General features: G+C 47.2%; 2 protein-coding genes across 15 annotated transcripts; one reads left to right on the plus strand and one right to left on the minus strand.

The window, feature by feature from the left end:
• Nucleotides 1-11387: 11387 nt before the first annotated feature.
• Nucleotides 11388-12228, minus strand: TIMM10B (translocase of inner mitochondrial membrane 10B). 3 transcript variants are annotated; one of them, XM_040963950.1, is made up of 3 exons: nucleotides 12145-12228; nucleotides 11881-11976; nucleotides 11388-11703 (listed from the first exon to the last, which is right to left on the minus strand). In XM_040963950.1, the coding sequence occupies exons 1-3, from the start codon at nucleotides 12181-12183 to the stop codon at nucleotides 11527-11529; spliced, it is 312 nt and encodes a 103-aa protein (XP_040819884.1). In that variant the 5' UTR covers nucleotides 12184-12228; the 3' UTR covers nucleotides 11388-11526. The 3 variants fall into 3 exon arrangements, with proteins under 3 accessions (XP_040819884.1, XP_040819885.1, XP_040819886.1); XM_040963951.1 differs by having other exon boundaries at nucleotides 11863-11976; XM_040963952.1 differs by lacking the exon at nucleotides 11881-11976 and having other exon boundaries at nucleotides 12145-12183.
• Nucleotides 12229-12287: 59 nt separating this feature from the next.
• Nucleotides 12288-17219, plus strand: ARFIP2 (ADP ribosylation factor interacting protein 2). 12 transcript variants are annotated; one of them, XM_040964230.1, is made up of 8 exons: nucleotides 12381-12481; nucleotides 13260-13400; nucleotides 13653-13749; nucleotides 14481-14599; nucleotides 14776-14997; nucleotides 15540-15697; nucleotides 15824-15998; nucleotides 16445-17219. In XM_040964230.1, the coding sequence occupies exons 2-8, from the start codon at nucleotides 13302-13304 to the stop codon at nucleotides 16598-16600; spliced, it is 1026 nt and encodes a 341-aa protein (XP_040820164.1). In that variant the 5' UTR covers nucleotides 12381-12481; nucleotides 13260-13301; the 3' UTR covers nucleotides 16601-17219. The 12 variants fall into 12 exon arrangements, with proteins under 12 accessions (XP_040820174.1, XP_040820164.1, XP_040820169.1 ...); XM_040964235.1 differs by having other exon boundaries at nucleotides 16451-17219; XM_040964236.1 differs by having other exon boundaries at nucleotides 15540-15682.
• The last annotated feature ends 1086 nt before the right edge of the window (nucleotides 17220-18305 follow it).

Here is an 18305-nt window from a genome sequence, read left to right on the forward strand (position 1 = left end):
TGAGGAGCTGCCAGCCGGGGGAGACTGGCGGAGGACCTAGGGGTGCGGAGGACCTGGGGGTGCGTGAGGTCCAGGGACTTAGCAATCCTGACAGGGGATCGGGGAGAGCAGCTGTCATCCCGGTACTTCGTTTTTCCTTGAGTCGAAGTTAAATCCAGTATTCCACCCCGCACCATCCCACCTCCTAAGATGAGGTCTGAGGAACACAAAACCCTTCATCTCAAGAAACTCAAAATAGGGGAATGAGGGTATGTGGGAGGAGTGTGACTGATTTTCAAATTTTAGCTGAATAATTAAAACAAACAACTCGTTCAGGCTTATCTCTCCTCAGAAATCTTGATTTGTATATCCCACTGTGTACTTGATGTTTCCGCTTGGATATCTGTAAGTATTTCAAATTTGAAAACTTCACAGGTCCCAGACCAGACTCCTAACTAACTCCCTCCTCAAAAAGAAACCTTGTTCACTGTCGTCCCAACTTCAGGAAGTGGCAAGTCTGTTTTTCTAGTTGCTTACACTAAAACTTTGGTGTCATCTGTGTCCTATTCTCTGTTTTTACACACACACACACACACACACACACACACACACACACACACACACACACGTGCCTTTGAGGAAATCCTGTTGACCATATCTTCAAAGTAGATACAGATGCAACTATTTCTTGCCACTTGAGGTACTATAGCTCTGGTTTAAAGTGATACTATCTATCAGTTGGAATCTCCCAGGGCTTCCTGACTAACACCCTGTCTTGTAGCTTTCAGGGAGCATCCAAGGACCCTTTTCAAGTATAGTTGTTCCTATCACTCTTCTGCTCAAAACTCACTAACACTGCTTCGTCTCATTCCCACAGGGAAAAGCCGGAGTCCTGCCAAGGCTTGTGAGTTGCTGTTCCATGGCTTTGTGGCTCCATCCGTAGTCACTCGTGCTGAATCATGCAGTGACACTCTCACCGAGGAGCCTCCATACCTACTGTGAGCTGTGCTTGCATACCTGTTAGGAGATATGCAAGTTGTGATGTTATGATGGCTAATGTTCTATCAACTTGACGTGGCTAAGAGATATACATAGCTGCTAAAACGTTGTTCCTATGTGTGTCCATGAGAACTTTCTGAGGAGAATTTGGAACAGCCTGAGCAAAGTTCACTCCCACCAAGGTAGCCAGAGGCTCCACACCGTCCAGCATCCGAATAGAAAGGCAGAGGAATGGTGATTTTACTGTTTGAGCTGAGATACTCATCTTTGCCTGTCCCAGATACCAATGCTCCTGGGGTTCAGGCCTTCAAATTAGAGTTCTCCAGTATGCAGACAGTGAATTGTAGGACTTCTCAGCCTGTTGGTTGTTTGGAGAACCTGTACAAACACACACTTTTCTGTAGCCCTAAGTTATCATAGTTAAACAGCTTAAAACCAAGACCAGTGTGCTAGATCACAGATCAGTGTGGTCTTTACCCAGGGTGCCATAAACCTGAAATCAACGTGCTGAGCAGGCTGAGCTCTCACCCAGAGGCTCTGGGGAAGAAATCCACCACTCCTCACATTCCTTTTATTGGCAGAACTCGGTTCCTACAGGTGCAGGACATGAAGTTCCTGCTCTTTTCTGGCCATTCCACACAAGGCGCTTTCAGCTCCTGCAGGCTGCCTCCTTCCTCATCGCATGCTCCTCCCTTCTTCAAGACAGCAAGTGTCTCAAATCCTTCTATTTCAGATTTTTCTGATACCCTCTTTTACACCAGCCAAAAAAAAAAAAAAAACAAACAACTCCCTGCTTTTAAAGGGCTTGTTTGGCTAAGCCAATTTCCCTTTCATTTTTAAAGTTTTATTTAATTTTTATTGGAAAGGCAGGTATAGAGAGAGGAGAAGAGACAGAGAGGAAGATCTCCTGTCGGATGATTTACTCCCCAAGTGTCCGGAACAGCAAGAGCTGAGCCGATCCAAAGCCAGGAGCCAGGACTTCTTTCTGGGACTCCCATGCGGGCACAGAGTCCCAAAGCTTTGGGCTGTCCTCTGCTGCTTTCCCAGGCACAAGCAGGGAGCTGGATGAGAAGTGGGGCTACCGGGATTAAAACCATGGTCCACATGGGATCCCAGTGCATGCAAGGTGAGGACTTTAGCCAGCAGGCTACCACGCTGGGCCCTCAGTTTCCCTTTCTTATGGGCTACTATGCCGAATGATACAACCTAAAATCTATCATATTCAGAGTGCACCATGTGCACCAAAGGGCAGGAAATCTTAGAGATAATTTTAAATTGTACCTACCACACCAGGCTATACTTATCATTCAAACACACACACACACTCACACGTGGACAATGACCAAAAAGATGAAAGCAGCTTATTTTTTTTTCTCTTACATAACTGTCCAAGCACAAGTACTCTGTATGGTAGCTTTTTAATTATCGTTTAGTTATTCCACTATCTCCAAGGAAATAGTCCTTGTTTTTAAGATCCAAGAATTTACAACCACATCTGCTAAAGCTCATGTCAGTAAGATAGGGAGAAAGAAAAAGAAGGTATACCTTTCCCTTTTATGAAGAACATAACATGACAATTGCATCCATTACTCAATCATATGGCCACATCAAGTGATAAGGAGCTATAAGGAAAGCTACAGAGAAACTCAGTACTTATTTTCAGCGATCCTCTGCTCAGATAAAATTTGTGAAGATCAAGGATGCCAGGGACAACTGGTGGCTTACACTCTCAGGTGAACAGAGAAGTAAATACTCTTCTTCTTTAAAAAAAAAAAAAAAAGGATTTATTGACTTATTTTTAGTGAAAGGCAGATTTACAAACAGAAGGAGACACAGAGGAAGATCTTCTGTCTGTTGGCTCACTCCCCAAGTGGCTGCAATGGCCAGAGCTAAGCTGATCCAAAGCCAGGAGCCAGGAGCTTCTTTAGGGTGGGAAGTGGAGCATCTGGGACACAAACTGACACCCATATGGGATTCCAGCATGTGCAAGGCAAGGATTTAGCCAGTAGGCCCTCATACCGGGCCCAACACTTTTCTATCAAATGTCCACAAGAAGACCCCATGATTTCAAATTTCTGCTTAAATTCCTCCTTACAAGTGAGGAGGAATATCCAATAGAAAATGGCAACACGTTCTTCAATATTCTTGCCTTTCTTTTTTTTTTTTTTTTAGATTTTATTTATTTTTTATTGGAAAGGCAGATATACAGAGAAGAGGAAAGACAGAGAGGAAGATCTTCTGTCTGATGGTTCACTCCCCAAGCGGTTGCAATGGCTGGAGCTGAGCCAATCCGAAGCCAGGAGCCGAGAGCTCTTTCCAGGTCTCCCAAGGCCTTAGGCCATCCTCTACTGCTTTCCCAGGCCACAAGCAGGGATCTGGATAGGAAGTGGGACCACCGGGATTAGAACCAGCACCCATATGGGATCCCAGCAGGTGCAAAGGACTTAAACTTCTATGCTATCACGCGGGCCCTATTCTTACCTCTCTTATTATTTTTCTCCATAGCACATGCTCATTTATTTACTTATTGTCTATTTCCCCTGAAGAGAATGCAAGGATCCTCTACAAAGTTCATGGAAAATAGGATTAAAATATGTGTATTTGGGAGGGCAGTGCTGTGATGTTGTATGTTAAGCCTCAGCCTGAGATGCTGGCTCAAGTTTGGGCACTGGTTTGTATTCTAGCTGCTCCACTTCTGATCTAGCTCCCTGCTTATCATTTGGAAAAGCAGAAGAGGATAGCTTAAGTCCTTGGGCCTTTCCACCCTGTGGTAGACCTTGAGAAGGCTTCTTTTTCCTGGCTTCAGCTCAGTCCAGCTCCAGCTATTACAACCATTTGGAGTGTGAACCAGGGAATGGAAGATCTCTTTCTCTAATTCTGCCTTTAAAATAAAAATAAAATAAATCTTCAAGCAAATTTAAAATGTATGTTTCTGCAAAAAAAAAAAACTGTATGCATTTCAAGAGTCTTCAAAAAGCTCATGGGAAGTATATATCATGAAAAAAAACTATGCATGGATTTTAAAACTCTTTTTCTACTAAAATAAATGTTTAATCCCATTTTTCTACAAGCTTTAAAAATACTCTTATTCTCATTCTTTCTCCCTCTCATTCTTTGTAAAATCCAACACATAGCATATGTCCTGGATATCTACCACAGATAAAGCCTTAACTAAAAGGAGGTAAAGTAGAGAGGGCTCTGAAACTGCTTCCCTTGGGCCTGGCGCTATGAAGCAATAACTAAATCCTCTCCTTGCAAGGACTGGGATCCCATGTGGGTGCTGGTTCATGTCCCAGCTGCTCTGCTTCTCATTCAGCTCCCAGCTTATGCCCTTAGGAAAGCAGTGGAGGATGGCCCAAGGCCTTGGGACTCTACACCCACATGAGAGATCTGAAGGAGGCTCCTGACTCCTGGCTTGAAATGACTTGAAAATTAAAACAATACCATCTAATTTATAGTTGTTGTGAGGATGATTTATGGGTCATCGTAGCTAGGCTACAGAATTATTATTAAATCAAACACTTGATATAACTGATGCATGTTTATTGGGCTTATTTTGACCTAATGATGAGTAAGACAGAATAGGGATCAGTGAGAGAGCATGAGGACATGGACAACCATTCCTGGACAGGGTTAAGAGTCTCCAGGCCTGGTACAATGGCTCAACTGGCTAATCCTCTACCTCCAAACACCACAATCCTGTATGTGTGCAGTTCATGTCCCAGATGTTCCACTTCCCACCCAACTCCCTGCTTATTGCCTGGGAAATCAGTAGAGGATGGTCCAATGCCTTCAGACACTACACCCATGCGGGGGAGCCAGAAGCTTCTGGCTTCAGATCAACTCAGTTTTGGCCATTGTGGCCATTTGGACCTTTCTTGCTCCTTTGCTCTGCAAAATCTGCCTTTCAAATAAACAAAACCTGCCTTTCAAAACAAAACAAAAACCTCTTGGGGTGAGCATTGTGGTACAGCAAGTCAGGATGATGGTACATCAGTGTCAGTTCAAGTCCCACCTACTCTGCTTGCAATTCAGCCTTCTGCTAATATATCCTAGGAGACAGCAGAGGATGGCTCAATTGCTTAGGCATCTAACTTTCACAAGGAAACCCACATGGAGTTCTGGGATACTGGCCTAGTCCTGACCGTTGCAAGCATTTGGGGAGTGAGCTGTCAGATGAAAGATGTCTTCCCCTACCCTTGCCCCTGACCTTTCTTCGAAAACCACTTTTAAAAGCCTAATAAAAATTCTCTAAATACTGAGTCAAAACTCCAATTAAATCTGCTCCCATACATCCCCTGCTTTCTGTTACCAATTAGGGAGGTGTGTGCCTCCTCTCTCAGAGCCACACTCCATACCTTTGAACTGGGACCAGTGTCTTTTGCCTCCAAAACCATCAAAAAAAAAATTTACCGAGCATCAGTTGTATCATGCACTACTTCTGGCATTTGGCTTCCCAGTGTACAAAACAGTAACAGCGATTGACTTGTGGAGCTAGGGTTTTTAGCATGGGGGATATAAAATCAACAACAAATAAAATGGGTGGTAAATTCTATGAAAAAGAAAAACAGTAAGATAAGGGGAATAAGAAAAGCCTGATGGGAGCAGGGGTTGCAATTTTAAATAGGGTTATCAGGGCAGGCCTTAGTGAAAAGTGACATATGAGACATGGAAAAAAAGAGTAGTTTTTCCTTTATCTTTTTTGTCCAGTTAATTGAAATTCATCCGTTGCATCTCAGCTTCAAAATACTTCTTTAGAGAAACTCTCCTTCCCCTGCTTTATCCTTCACATGCAGGCTAAGTTTGAACTACAATACATTCTTTTCTTCTTCGTAGCATTCTTAATAGTTGTGGTTATTTTCCTCTGCTGACCTTCACACATTGTTTGGTTTCAAGAGGATAAGATTTTCTCTCTCACAAGCATCTCGGTCTTCAGGGCTTACCTTAGTGTTGGTAAATGAAGTCCCTGAAATATCTGTAGATTATGTGAATACAGATAAATGTGGGACACACCCAAGAAAGTTAGAACAGCCCAGAATTAGCAATGTGTCCAAGCAGTATAAATAGAGTGATCTTTCATAACCAAGGACAAGAGAATAATCAAAAGGCAAAGAGAGAAGGTTGAAGATGAGGTCAAAGATGTCAGCCAGAACCTGAGAGAAAAACCTCAGTCACAGAGGGCTCTAAGTAGATGATGGTCATGATTAAATTTAAATTTTAGAACAATCGCTTTGGCCAATGTGGAAAATAGAGTAGTAGATATCTCCCAATAGCCTTTCTCCTCTTCTTTTTTAGTAACCGAACCCCAGTGTTTAGCTGGACAAATGACTGGTAAGAATAAAAATTGCATTTCCAGACTCCCTTGTAACATGCCACAAATCTCTGATGTGTCACTTCAGTGCTTGTCCTTCAAGGGAAGCAGATTACCCCTTCACCAGCACTTCCTGCTCTATCTTGGCCCCTGGAGACACCAGCTTTGTCCCAGAATTTTACTTCAAAGAGAAACAGAAGTTAGTTATTTTGAGCCTCTGTTACATATAACTGAGTTAAATTCTAACTGAACAAAAGGGGAGCCATACTCAAGATAAAATCTCTAGGGAACTGCTGCTGCAATCTGCGTAATAGCTGATGAAAGTCTGATGAAGGAGCTGACCAGGAGATGGAGCAAAGGAAAGGATCCAAGTGGAACTACAAAACAGAAATTGATTGAAAACTTGAAATGACACAAAGATTGGCTTCAGCGGAGGCCTTTCAGATGATAACTCTCATGTGATTACTAAGGGTAAAATACTACCCCATGAGATAAAATGAAAATAAAAATCAGTCTAAATCTTTGGCAAATTAAATGTGTAGGCTCAGGCCTGGAACGGTAGCCTAGTGGCTAGTCCCCACCTTGCAAGTGTCCTGATCCCATACGGGCACCGGTTCTAATCCTGGTGGCCCCGCTTCCCATCCAGGCTTGTGGCCTGGGAAAGCAGTCAAGAATGGCCCAAAGCCTTGGGACACTGCACCCACGTGGGAGACCTGGAGGAAGTTCCCGGCTCGTGGCTTTGGATCGGCGCAGCACTGGCCACTGCAGTCACTTGGGGAGTGAACCAGAGGATGCAAGAGCTTTCTCAGCCTCTTCTTCTCTTGTAAATTTGACTTTTTTTTTTCTTCTTTATTGTTTCCTTTTCTTGTAAATCTGACTTTCTAGTAAAAATAATTTTTGAAAGAAAAAAAAAGCACACACATCAAAAAACTAAGTATCTGCTGAGTATCTACTATATGCCAGGCATTTTATTTAACAATGGTAAGCAACAGACATTGAGTCTGCACCCATGAGGTATAAAACTACATATTGTTAACATTTTTACGTATAAAAAAATTGGAAATTACAGCAGCTAAAATCTGAGAAGGGACCCCTGAACTAAAACCTTAAGATTAAGTCAGTTAAAAAGGAAACTATTGCAAACCAGAAAGTAAAAAGGCCCTGAGATGTAGTATGGTAGGTTAGAGAAAAGGCAGCCCATGTGGTTATAGCATCCAGAGAGCACATGAAGTATGATGCAAGTCAATTTAACAAAAAGTATTCACATAATGCTAGAGACAGGCAAAAGCTAGATCATGCAGAGCTTAGGGCATATTTAGAATCTGAATTTTACTCCAAGAATGGCACACTACTGCAAAACTTTAAGCATCAGTTTGTTTTCTGGCTGGTGAGTGGGAAGTAATACTTTCAGTATATAAAAGTGAGCATGAGTCCCTGCTTGTGGCCTGGGAAATCAGTCGTGGATGGCCCAAGGCCTTGGACCCTGCACCCGTGTGGGAGACCCGGAGGAGGTTCCTAGTTCCTGGCTTCGGATCGGTGCAGTACCGGCCGTTGCGCTCACTTAGGGAGTGAGTTGCCGGACGGAGGACCTTCCTCTCTGTCTCTCCTCCTCTCTGTATATCTGACTTTGTAATGAAAAATAAATAAATCTTAAAAAAATAAAGAATAACTCTTCCTAATCATATCTCCTTTAAAAAAAAAAAGTGAGCATGAGGAAAAGCAACAGGGTGTCTCTTACTCCCCTTTTGAGAGGCACCCCGCCTCATGGATTTCTCCTTAGAGGTGTGTTCCCCTTCCCTGCTCACCCAGTCCCTTCGTAAACAAACTTTTCTGTCTGCAAAAAAAAAAAAGTAACAATTGCAATAATAATAAATGAAGACAAATAAAAGCAGATATTCTAAAGGGCACAGGATAAGTAGAAATGCAAACTGAAGGAACTTGGCAAATGAGTGAAGGTATGAGAATAAAGGAAGTGTCTAGGTTTCCAGTCTCTGCAACTGGATGAATACCAGACAGGACGCGTTCCTAATGAAACATGCAGGCTTGAGATTCCTTTGATACCTAAGTGGAGCTGTCAAGTAGCTTGGAGACCTGGGAGTCATCAGCAACAAAATGAAAAATAACAGGACCTACCTAGAGAAGCCTAAGAGTCAAAGGCTAGAGGGAAGGCGAGCCAACAAAGGAGGCTAAGAACCTGTACTCAAATCAATAGTTAGTGGTAAAAGTTTTAGTGATGTCAGACACCAAAGAACGTCAAAGATGCAGAAACAGAAAATAGCATTAAATGTTACCGAGAAGTGAATTAAGCTAAGGACTATGAAACAACCACCGGATTCTGGGAGAGTACCGTTAGTTAAGAACTGTTTCAATGGAATTGAATTTCCAATAGTGGTTTCTTTGTGTAGTATTTAGCTTTTCAAATGCAGGCACAGGCCCATGTTTCACTTTATCCCAAAGTCAAAAAACAAAAAAACAAAACAAAACAAAAAAAACAAAAGAGGTGAAAGGCAAGGGATTCAGCCTATTCCAACAAAAATCACCAGTCAAAACTAGTTGGGGATCTAAAGCAGAAAGGTATTAATAGAAGAAAGGCAGAAGCATTGGCCTGAATGCTGCATTACAAGCAAACAGTAACAGTAGAGAATGGCTCAAGAAATTAAGTGCCACTGAATAAAATACTAATAATAGCATTTTGGAGATAGAGAAGAGTTTGGGGTGATTACAACAGCCCAGAATATAAAGGACCAGGTGGTTAAGGCAGGGTGGAAACTACTGAAAATTGGGTCTAAAACCAAAACATTCAATGGATTATCTATATAAACACTGAGGAACTAAAGGAGTGGATAGCAAGATCAAGCACGAGATATTTAGAGGAAAATAACAAGAGGAGAGTTGTTAGTAAGAATGGTAGGACAAGTTATCAGAGGGTTCTATGAATGAGTAGCTTCAAAGGAGCGGGAAGTTCTAAAGAACCCAGACAGGATTAAAAACACAAGAAACTGGTGGATCAGCTTGAGGGACATTTGTTTTCCTATGCCTAGAAGCAGGGTAGAGACGAATGAGCAAGCGGTCCAGAAGGTTTTAGGCAGAGAAATCTATGTTCTTGGCCCTGTGCCAGCAATTAGTATGTTGCAGGCAAAGAGGAACAGACAATTGATGAGAATTTATTACAAATGTTGGTGGGGAGGATTTGTCCATCTGCAGCATGGTATTTCAGGATCCCATTCATTATCCTTCTCTAGGAGAGAATTTTATTGGATAAACATAAAGCAATTCAAGTTCTTGGCTAGCAAGTTTTAACTTTCTTGGCACTCTTTTCTCCATTGGTAAATGTGTATAAGGGCTTCTGAATTCTTGCTATCCTCATCTGTTAAGTGGGGATAAGACCACTCACTTGCAGGATTGTTGTAAAGATTAACTAGGACGGGCCTGGCAGCGTGGCCTAGCAGCTAAAGTCATCGCCTTGAACGTCCTGGGATCTCATATGGGCGCCGGTTCTAATCCCAGCAGCTCCACTTCCCATCCAGCTCCCTGTTTGTGGCCTGGGAAAACAGTCGAGGACAGCCCAAAGCTTTGGGACCCTGCACCCGTGTGGGATACCTGGAAGTTCCTGGATCCTGGCTTCAGATTGGCATAGCATCAGCCGTTGTGCTCACTTGCGGAGTGAATCATCGGATGGAAGATCTTCCTCTCTGTCTATCCTCCTCTCTGTATATCTGCCTTTCCAATAAATAAATAAATCTTAAAAAAAAAAAAAGACTAGGACAAAGCATGGTATCAACCAACACCAGAACACATACACAGTGCATGCTCAAAAAATACTGAGAGGCACGTAGGTGCAGTAAAAAGGAAATGGACTAGCAAGACAGCTCTGCTTTTGATGCAAATTTGGTCTGCTCTTTGAGAATCTGAATTTTCTGATTTGTAGATGAAAAACACTGCTCTGTGGGTCATGGTAGTTTTTTTCTTTATAAATTGTCGCGAGAGCAAATTTTAGGAGCATCAAATAAAAGAAAGGCACCTGGGGAGGGATGGTTGAGGATGCAATTTATTAACAGAGATGTAAAGCAACTGCACGGTGATTAGGAGAGAGAACGGACCAGGAAGCCACTAAGGATTGTGTGTCAAAGATGGCTTGGCTGAGGCTGGAAACTTTTGACTATGTGGTGGTATTCATTACACAGCTGTTTTTCTCAACAAGTCTGAGTAGAGAAATAGACTAGATCAAACATATGGGATGCTGATAGCAAGAAAACAAGGTGGCGGATAATGTCACTCAGACTGTTGCATCCAGAAGAAAAGGTATTTGAGAGGGGGAATGGTAAGATAGACAAGAATGGAACCAGAAAACACAAAGCAGGACACAAAGTTTCTACTGGACAGAGCTGGAGAGAGCTTATCAACAAGCCCTCAATGGTCAGGGAGCATTCAAAAGGCCCTAACGATTTTATTTTATCCCCTTTCTTCATAACCACCACCACTTACTTGTTTTCCATTTTCATTTTTTCCAAAGCTTGGCTGCATCACAGAATATGGTCCCCAAGTTTGACCCTTCAAGATTGTATCCAAAGAGAAGCAAACAGACATTGTTTGGTTTAAGATTTTACTGCTCAATCCAGAAAAGCAGCAAACACTAAGAAAGTAAAAATCTGGAGAAATTCCAAAACACCCCAGAAGTCCTAAACATTCATTCCTCTTGGTAGTTCCTGACTCCCAAGGAGGCAGTTCCTAATATCACTGTGGGTTTCAGATCTGTGGCTTATTGCTATCTCATTTCCCTGGATCAGCAGGATTAACACTCAGTCCATAAAAAGTTACACACCAATGCACTATTGATCACACATGAGCCATTCAAATCCAACAGGCTACGGACGGCCGGGCAGGACTCGCGTTTTGTCTTCTGGGCAGAAAGCATTTCTCTTGCAGCTACCAACCTTAATACTGTCCCTACAAAGTTGGACTGAAGCAGCTGCCTGGGCACAGGGAAGCTTTCCTTTCAAATACAGAAAGCGACTTCTCTGTCTTCAGGGTTGAAGTGAGAAGGTACACACTAAATGACAGAAACGGGGCTGGTGCCAACAGTGCCCAGTAAACCAAACAGGGTAAAAGGTGGGTTTATTGGCTCCAGGAAAACGAGCTTCGTTGCCCAATTTTCAAGCTCACCAAGCCCAAATCCAAATCGGGTCCTTCAATCTGAGGGAGCCCATCCAAGGCCTTGCCTTAGAAGTTGGGGTTGGTCAGCTGCCAGACGGCGAGACTGGCGGCTGTTGGGTGGCGACACCTGGCACGGCTGAGGCAGCCTCGTAGTCTGCAATGCGGCGCTGCACCAGGGCAGGCATGAGCTGCACGTAGGCAGCCATGAGGCGGTGGTTGGAGTGGATGAGCTTCCCGGCACAGTTGTGCAGACAGGCCTCCTGCAGGGGGGAGAGGAGGGAAGGGGGAGGACAAGAGAGTATTCTCAGACCCGGCTCCATCCTTCCCCGTCCGCTGGCTACGGGTGAGGGTGGTGCAAGGACCAGGGCCAGGCAGCTAGGGAAGGGGGCGAGGGAGGTGGTCGGTCACTAAGTGAGGACAGAGGGTGACGGCCCCACCTCCTCCGCGTCCAGGGCTCGGTGGTGTAGGCTGGGAACACAGCGCTGAAAACAGAGCTCTGTCATCCGATTGTACACCAACAGGAAGTCCCGCAGCTGCAAGAGAAGGGGACCAGAACTCGGCCACAAGAACTCCGCACCTCGAGGCCCCCGCTGCCCGGAGGTTCCCAACCTGCTGTTCCCAGCCCGGTTTTCCGCAGCTGCTGCAACGACCACAGGATCGCCAGCTCACTGCTGGCCCTGCGCGGTTCAGCCCTCACTCACGTTCCGCAGCTGCTGCTGGTGAAGCTGCTGTTGCTCCATCACTCCAGGCGCACACGCCTCGCATCACTTCCGCTACAGGGTTTTGGGGACCGCCCCGGAAGCAGTCTCTTGCCGCTCCCCCAAGGACTAAAGGGTTGGCTCCAGGATAGCCCTGCCCCCGGGTGACACGTCACATCCGCCCTTAGAATCGGCGACGTGGCCGGCTTCTTCTGCCCGGAGAGGACGTCACTTCCGCCGAGTAGCTGACCTGCTGCTAGGATCGCGACGGGAACTGGAACCTGAGGTCCCCGCGCCGCTCGGGCCTGGCGCCCTGAGGGGAACAGCTCCCCTGCCCGAGGTAAGAGGGATGTGCTTGGGAAAGGGGAAGTTGAATGCATGAACCTGTCCAGAGGCAAGATGCCCCTGAGGAATAGGCAAGGATGAGGACACACCTGATGCCCAGGTGTATGGGGGCGATGGGGGGAGGAAGGGACTCACACACCTGAGAGCCGCAACTGACTTTGAAAGGGGTCACCCGTGTCCGAAGGAAGAGACTTTTGCCAGCGACCAAGCATGTACACTAGCTGGTTCAGCCAAGGCCTGATGGAGAGGGCCCCAGGAAGAGGAGATGCATGAGATGGGGGTGGTGGTGGGAAGGCCACCTGAAGGAAGGAGAAAGAACATTTAGGGGTGTGAAAGGCGGAGCAGTAAAAGAGCTTACCTGAGTGGGGCGGAAGCGCCCAAGCCCTGGAGAGGAGTTGCCTCCTGGTGGGAGTAAACGCACCTGTCCGGGGATAAGCACCAGGGATTGATTGCAGGCCTTATCGCTCTCACTTCCAACAAGTGCCTGTCACGTGTAGGCACTCGTCAAGGGGAATGAGTGAGTGGATGAATGATCACCCAAGTCCAGGCGAGGTTGAGGGAGGGGAGGTGATGAGAAGACACCTGAGGCTTGGGTACTGTGTGTTAAAATATGTACCTGGGTAGAGGGAAATACGTATACCTGAGGAAGGGGGTGATGGCTGAACGCCAGAACACTCAGGCTCTTACCTTTAGAACCTGAGACATCGCAGTAGAGGACTGGCTCTTCCAGAGTGCTGGCCGGTTTCCAGAACTGTGTGTGTTGGGCTTTGCAGGGTGCTGGGGTGGAGGCCTTGGCTGCAGCCCCTTCCCTAGCCATGACGGACGGGATCCTAGGGAAGGCAGCTACCATGGAGATCCCCATCCACGGGAACGGCGAAGCTGGGCAGCTTCCTGAAGATGATGGGCTGGAGCAGGTGCTTCTCTTTGGTTCTTCTAGTCTGAATTGAGGAATCCCACTCGATAAACCCTGGGCTCTCATCCCTCTTGCAGAAACCACCCTGAATTTATGTACCTCCCGTCATTCTTTTCACAAATTTCCATTCTGATTCTGTGCAGACCTCTCTAGTGTGCTCCCTCTGTGATGCTTCACTCCAAGCTTGTTCCCAACCCCACCATGCCTCAGCTGCCCCTGTGTTCCTGAAGCCCCCCTCTTCTCTGGCCTATAGGACCTCCAGCAGGTGATGGTGTCAGGACCCAACCTCAATGAAACCAGCATTGTGTCTGGGGGCTATGGGGGCTCTGGTGATGGACTCATACCCACAGGTATGAATGGTCAGAGGCAGGAAGCTTGAGGGGGGCGGGCAGGAGTGGTTTGGAAGAGCTTAGTAGATAAGTAGATCTTGGAAAGCTTGGGAACTTCTGTTGACATGAATCTGGCAGAGTCCTCAGCCCAAGGCCAGTCCCCCTTCCAACCCCCCCCCCCCAGTTGTCTGCTTTCCGTTTCCATCTGGTCCCTGACAGGGTGTTTTTGACTCCTCTCTGCTTCCACCATCTGAGTCAAGTAAAGACTTTTGGTTCACAGGAGTTCTGCTCTATAGTTTAAGGTTAATTTGGAACTTTGTGAGGCTTTTCAGAGTTTTACTTTAGACTCTAAACTTCAGAGGAACAAACAGTCCCATATGTCCTACTAACTGAGATTCCATATGGAAATATCAACCAGATTTCCTGTTGCCATGAACCACTATTTTTGATATCCTACCCCCAACTCAGTGTATCTTCTTGTCCCTGCACTGTAACCAGCCACTCTTTGTTCTGCTCCTGGTGACCACCCCCTAACACACACACACACACACACACACACACACGGCCAGGTGTATATTGGGATATGGTTCTCAGGGCATTAGATCCATGTTCTTTGTGAGCAGGAAGATTCATTTGTCTCAAGCTTCTTCAGGGGAATTATTTTCTTGTGCTGGGAGGAAAGCCTGTGTGGGACCACAGAGGTGTCTGCTTGTAGCTGAGAGCAGCTGGTGTCAGAGAACTTGGTCCTTTAGGGTCTGGCCGCCATCCATCTCATAGTACCACTCCTGCTGGCCCTGGAGATGAAGTGGCTCGGGGCATCGCTGGAGAGAAGTTTGACATTGTCAAAAAATGGGGCATCAACACATATAAGGTGGGATTTAGTACCTCTTCCTTCCCCTAAACTTCCCCCTGGGTTATTTTTTCTCAAATCTTAATATCCCAGCTATGGCTGAGACTAGGAGGCTGGGGGTGCTGGAGTTTGGGGGATCTATTGGGAGGGAGGCGGGGTGCTAGGGTTTCTGACTAATTCCCTCACTTCCTAATCAGTGCACAAAGCAGCTATTATCAGAACGATTTGGCCGAGGCTCCCGGACGGTGGACCTGGAGCTAGAGCTGCAGATTGAGTTGCTGCGTGAGACGAAGCGCAAGTATGAGAGTGTCCTTCAGTTGGGCCGGGCACTGACAGCCCACCTCTACAGTCTGCTGCAGACCCAACATGCACTAGGTGACGCCTTTGCTGACCTCAGCCAGAAGTCCCCAGAACTTCAGGTGCCTCAACCAGACCAAAGAGGGTTGGGGGACTGGGCCCTGGCCCTTCCAGACAGTCACTCCTCAGCCTCCCTCCCTCCCTCCTGCAGCCCACAGGGAGAACCCCTCCAGGGTGGGCCCAGCCCTGCCCCCAGCAGCACTCACCTATGGAGGCAGCCTAAGGGTTTGTACGGAGGTCCAGAAGTTGGAAGGGGTGGGGGAGGGGGCACACCAGGTGCCTCACGAGTAACCCCTCTGTAGGTTGTCAAAAATGCCTTTGGCACTCAGCCTAATCGGAGCACCCCCTTGCCTGCTGCAATAGCTATGTGAACTTATCTGAGACCCACCCACCCCCATTTGCCCATGCCTCTACATCCTACCCAGGTGTCCCCAGGGTTGCCCTACTAATTTGCTGGCTAAGAGAGCCTTGCTGAAGGCAGACATCCTTGGTTGTTCCAGTTTTGATGGCTGTTTCCTACCTGGGGAGGAGGGAAATGAAAGGCTTTAAGTTCTATTCACTTAGCGGCTGTTGCTGAAGGCTGGTCTCTCTCTTCTGCCCCCAGGAGGAGTTTGGCTACAATGCAGAGACGCAGAAGCTGTTGTGCAAGAATGGGGAAACATTGCTGGGGGCTGTGAACTTCTTTGTCTCTAGCATCAACACATTGGTCACCAAGACCATGGAAGATACACTCATGACTGTCAAACAGTATGAGGCTGCCAGGTGTGGGCACTGGCAGAGCCTAGGTTTGGGAATTTGGCTGGCATGGGTGGAAGTTTGGGCATTATAAAGGAGAGTGTGTGTTGAGGACAAAGGGATGGAGACCAGCCTCTGTCATCCCCTCCCTAGGCTGGAATATGATGCGTACCGAACAGACTTAGAAGAGCTGAGCCTAGGTCCCCGGGATGCGGGAACACGTGGTCGACTCGAGAGTGCCCAGGCCACTTTCCAGGCCCATCGGGACAAGTATGAGAAGCTGCGGGGAGATGTGGCCATCAAACTCAAGTTCCTGGAAGAAAACAAGGTGCTAACCCCACTCCCTTGATCCTAGCCCACCTTCCCAGCTAGGACAACACCTCAGAGCCTCTGTATCACTAGATGGGGGAATGCAGGCTAGGTGCAGGTGATTTGTGTTCCTTCAGCCCCTTCAGGCCCTGGCCCTTCTAGGTCGCCCTCCCTTTGATCTCCGACCTTTTCTGGTGGAGGATCTGGCTGCTGGCCCAGGAACATAACAGGGCAAGGTCATGCCCTAGGCCGGGGGTACCAGGATCCTAGACTCAACAAATCAAGTCTGGTTTCCTCCATCAGAGTGACCCTTCTCCTTTGACTCCCTGGGTAACATCCAGCCCCCAGGCCAAAAACAATTCAGAGCTGAGTCTGTGTACCCTGGGTCTGTGTGCAGGCTCAGGCTCACAGCCCCTTGGGAAGGGCTCCTGAGTCTACCCTTACCTGATCCTGCTGGACCCCCAGATCAAGGTGATGCATAAGCAGCTGCTGCTCTTCCACAATGCTGTGTCCGCCTACTTTGCTGGGAATCAGAAACAACTGGAGCAGACCCTGCAGCAGTTCAACATCAAGCTACGGCCTCCGGGAGCTGAGAAGCCCTCCTGGCTAGAGGAGCAGTGAATCGCTCCTAGCCCAACTTGGTTGTCAAGAAGGACATTGGGAGAGGCAGCCCCAGGGTAGGAGAGATTGGACACGGGGAAATCCCTTGCCCTCTGACTTGGGCTCCCTTTCCCTGGCTGCAGCCTGATACCAGTTTTGCCCACACTGCTGTGATGGGAAGAGGGCTTGAAGGCCCAGAAGCTGCTGTCCTGTCCTTTTATCTTCCTGATCATGGGCCCTCATTCCCACATCTTTTCCTTTCACTCCACAGCCAAAGGCTATGACAGAAAGCACTCCTTGGCCAATGGCATCACTCCTCAGGCCTATCCTCAGCTCCTGGGGTATGCCCCCCTCTCTCCCCTGACCAACAACAGAGCCTCAAAAGGCCTTGTCAGCCAAATGGCAGCTCTTTTTGGGCTCCCCTGGGCCAATGATGTTGCCTCCAGAACCCTTTGTCCCCCCTCTATGCATGTCCATTGCAGAGAAGGGGACTGGGACCAAAGGGGTAGGGAAAATGGGGAACCCCATTTCTGGCCCTGCTTCTGGATGGGCCCCACCTACCCCATCCACCACCCCATTTAATTGTGCTTAGAGCCCAGGGGGATTGGGATCTAGCACTAGGAATAAACCTTTCATAAAAGCAGGCCCAGTGAGGTCGATTTCTGGGGGACTCTAGGAGGGTGGTCTGGGTGGAGAAATGTTCAGTCACATTGTGCACCAAAACCTTACCAAGTCAGAGGAACTACAGCTGGGGAGCTAAAGCCAGGGCTCAGGGATGATCTGAAGACCCAGCCTCTTACCTCTGCCCCAGCTGAAGCCAGTTTTGTTTGTCCTTCAGGCTAGTACCAAGAGAGCTAGGAATCTTGAGAGCAAACAGTCAAGAGGGGGTTGGGTTTGCTGAACTTCATCATGTATTCATTCATACAGCAAATATTGACTGAGTGCTTTTATTTGCCAGGCTCTGCGTTGGGCCCTAGGGAAACATCAGTGAATAAAGCACAGTCCCTTCCCACAGTGCTAAGGGCCTAGCGGGGGATAGAGACAAGTAACCAGGCAACTACAACACAGTGATAAGTACCAGGAAACAAGTCAGGGCTCCCTGGGAGCAGAGGAGGGCCATCAGCTCTGACTAGGGTAGAGACTGGGATGTCAACTAGAAAGCTGAGAATGAGAGTGGCCAAAGAGGCCAACATACATGAAGGCTCTGAGCTGGCACGGGGAGGATTTCCGTTTGGAATGAAAGTACAGGAAGACTGTAAAGTTGGTTAAGGGCTTTACCCTTTGAACAAAGGGGAGCCAGAAAAGCGTTTAAACATAGCTTTGACAGCATGAAAGAAGTCTAGGTTGAGGAGAGTCCTACAGAGACCCAAAATGGTGTCATTAAGACCCCACTTCCCTCTTGTGGAATCATTTAGTAGCTCTAGCTAAAAGCCAAGCATGAACCAGCTTTCACAAGGAAATAGGCTGGTTGAGAAGCTGCGAACTCCTGTTCCACCCAACTCCTGACACAAATCCGAAACTTCTTGTGTGAGAAATTAAAGCTCTGGTTTTAGTCAGCCCAGATGTCATCACCTCTGCTGCCCATTGTCGGGAAGCTTCCAGATGCAACAGTCTCCTCACTTAACAGGGCTGGAGAGAGGACGACTCAACAGATTGTCTCAGCGCTAGGATCCACTGAATTTGTTCATTGTCCCCAATCCTACAAGCGCCCAGGCAAGCTTCTCAA

The sequence above is a fragment of the Ochotona curzoniae genome, unplaced genomic scaffold (genome assembly GCF_017591425.1).
Source record: "Ochotona curzoniae isolate NIBS_2020 unplaced genomic scaffold, NIBS_Ocur_1.0 scaffold_3223, whole genome shotgun sequence".
NCBI classification, from domain to species: Eukaryota; Metazoa; Chordata; class Mammalia; order Lagomorpha; family Ochotonidae; genus Ochotona; species Ochotona curzoniae.

Excerpts from the sequence above, each read along its gene's own strand:
- TIMM10B (XM_040963951.1), bottom strand. The coding sequence starts at position 12,183 with ATGGAGCAACAGCAGCTTCACCAGCAGCAGCTGCGGAAC. Across the intron at positions 11,977-12,144 it reads ACCAGCAGCAGCTGCGGAAC|CTGCGGGACTTCCTGTTGGT; the intron begins GTGAGTGAGGGC and ends CTTCTCTTGCAG. Across the intron at positions 11,704-11,862 it reads AGGTGGGGCCGTCACCCTCT|GAGGCCTGTCTGCACAACTG; the intron begins GTCCTCACTTAG and ends TCCCCCCTGCAG.
- ARFIP2 (XM_040964230.1), top strand. The coding sequence starts at position 13,302 with ATGACGGACGGGATCCTAGGGAAGGCAGCTACCATGGAGATCCCCATC. Across the intron at positions 14,600-14,775 it reads GGGGCATCAACACATATAAG|TGCACAAAGCAGCTATTATC; the intron begins GTGGGATTTAGT and ends CTTCCTAATCAG. Across the intron at positions 14,998-15,539 it reads AGAAGTCCCCAGAACTTCAG|GAGGAGTTTGGCTACAATGC; the intron begins GTGCCTCAACCA and ends TTCTGCCCCCAG.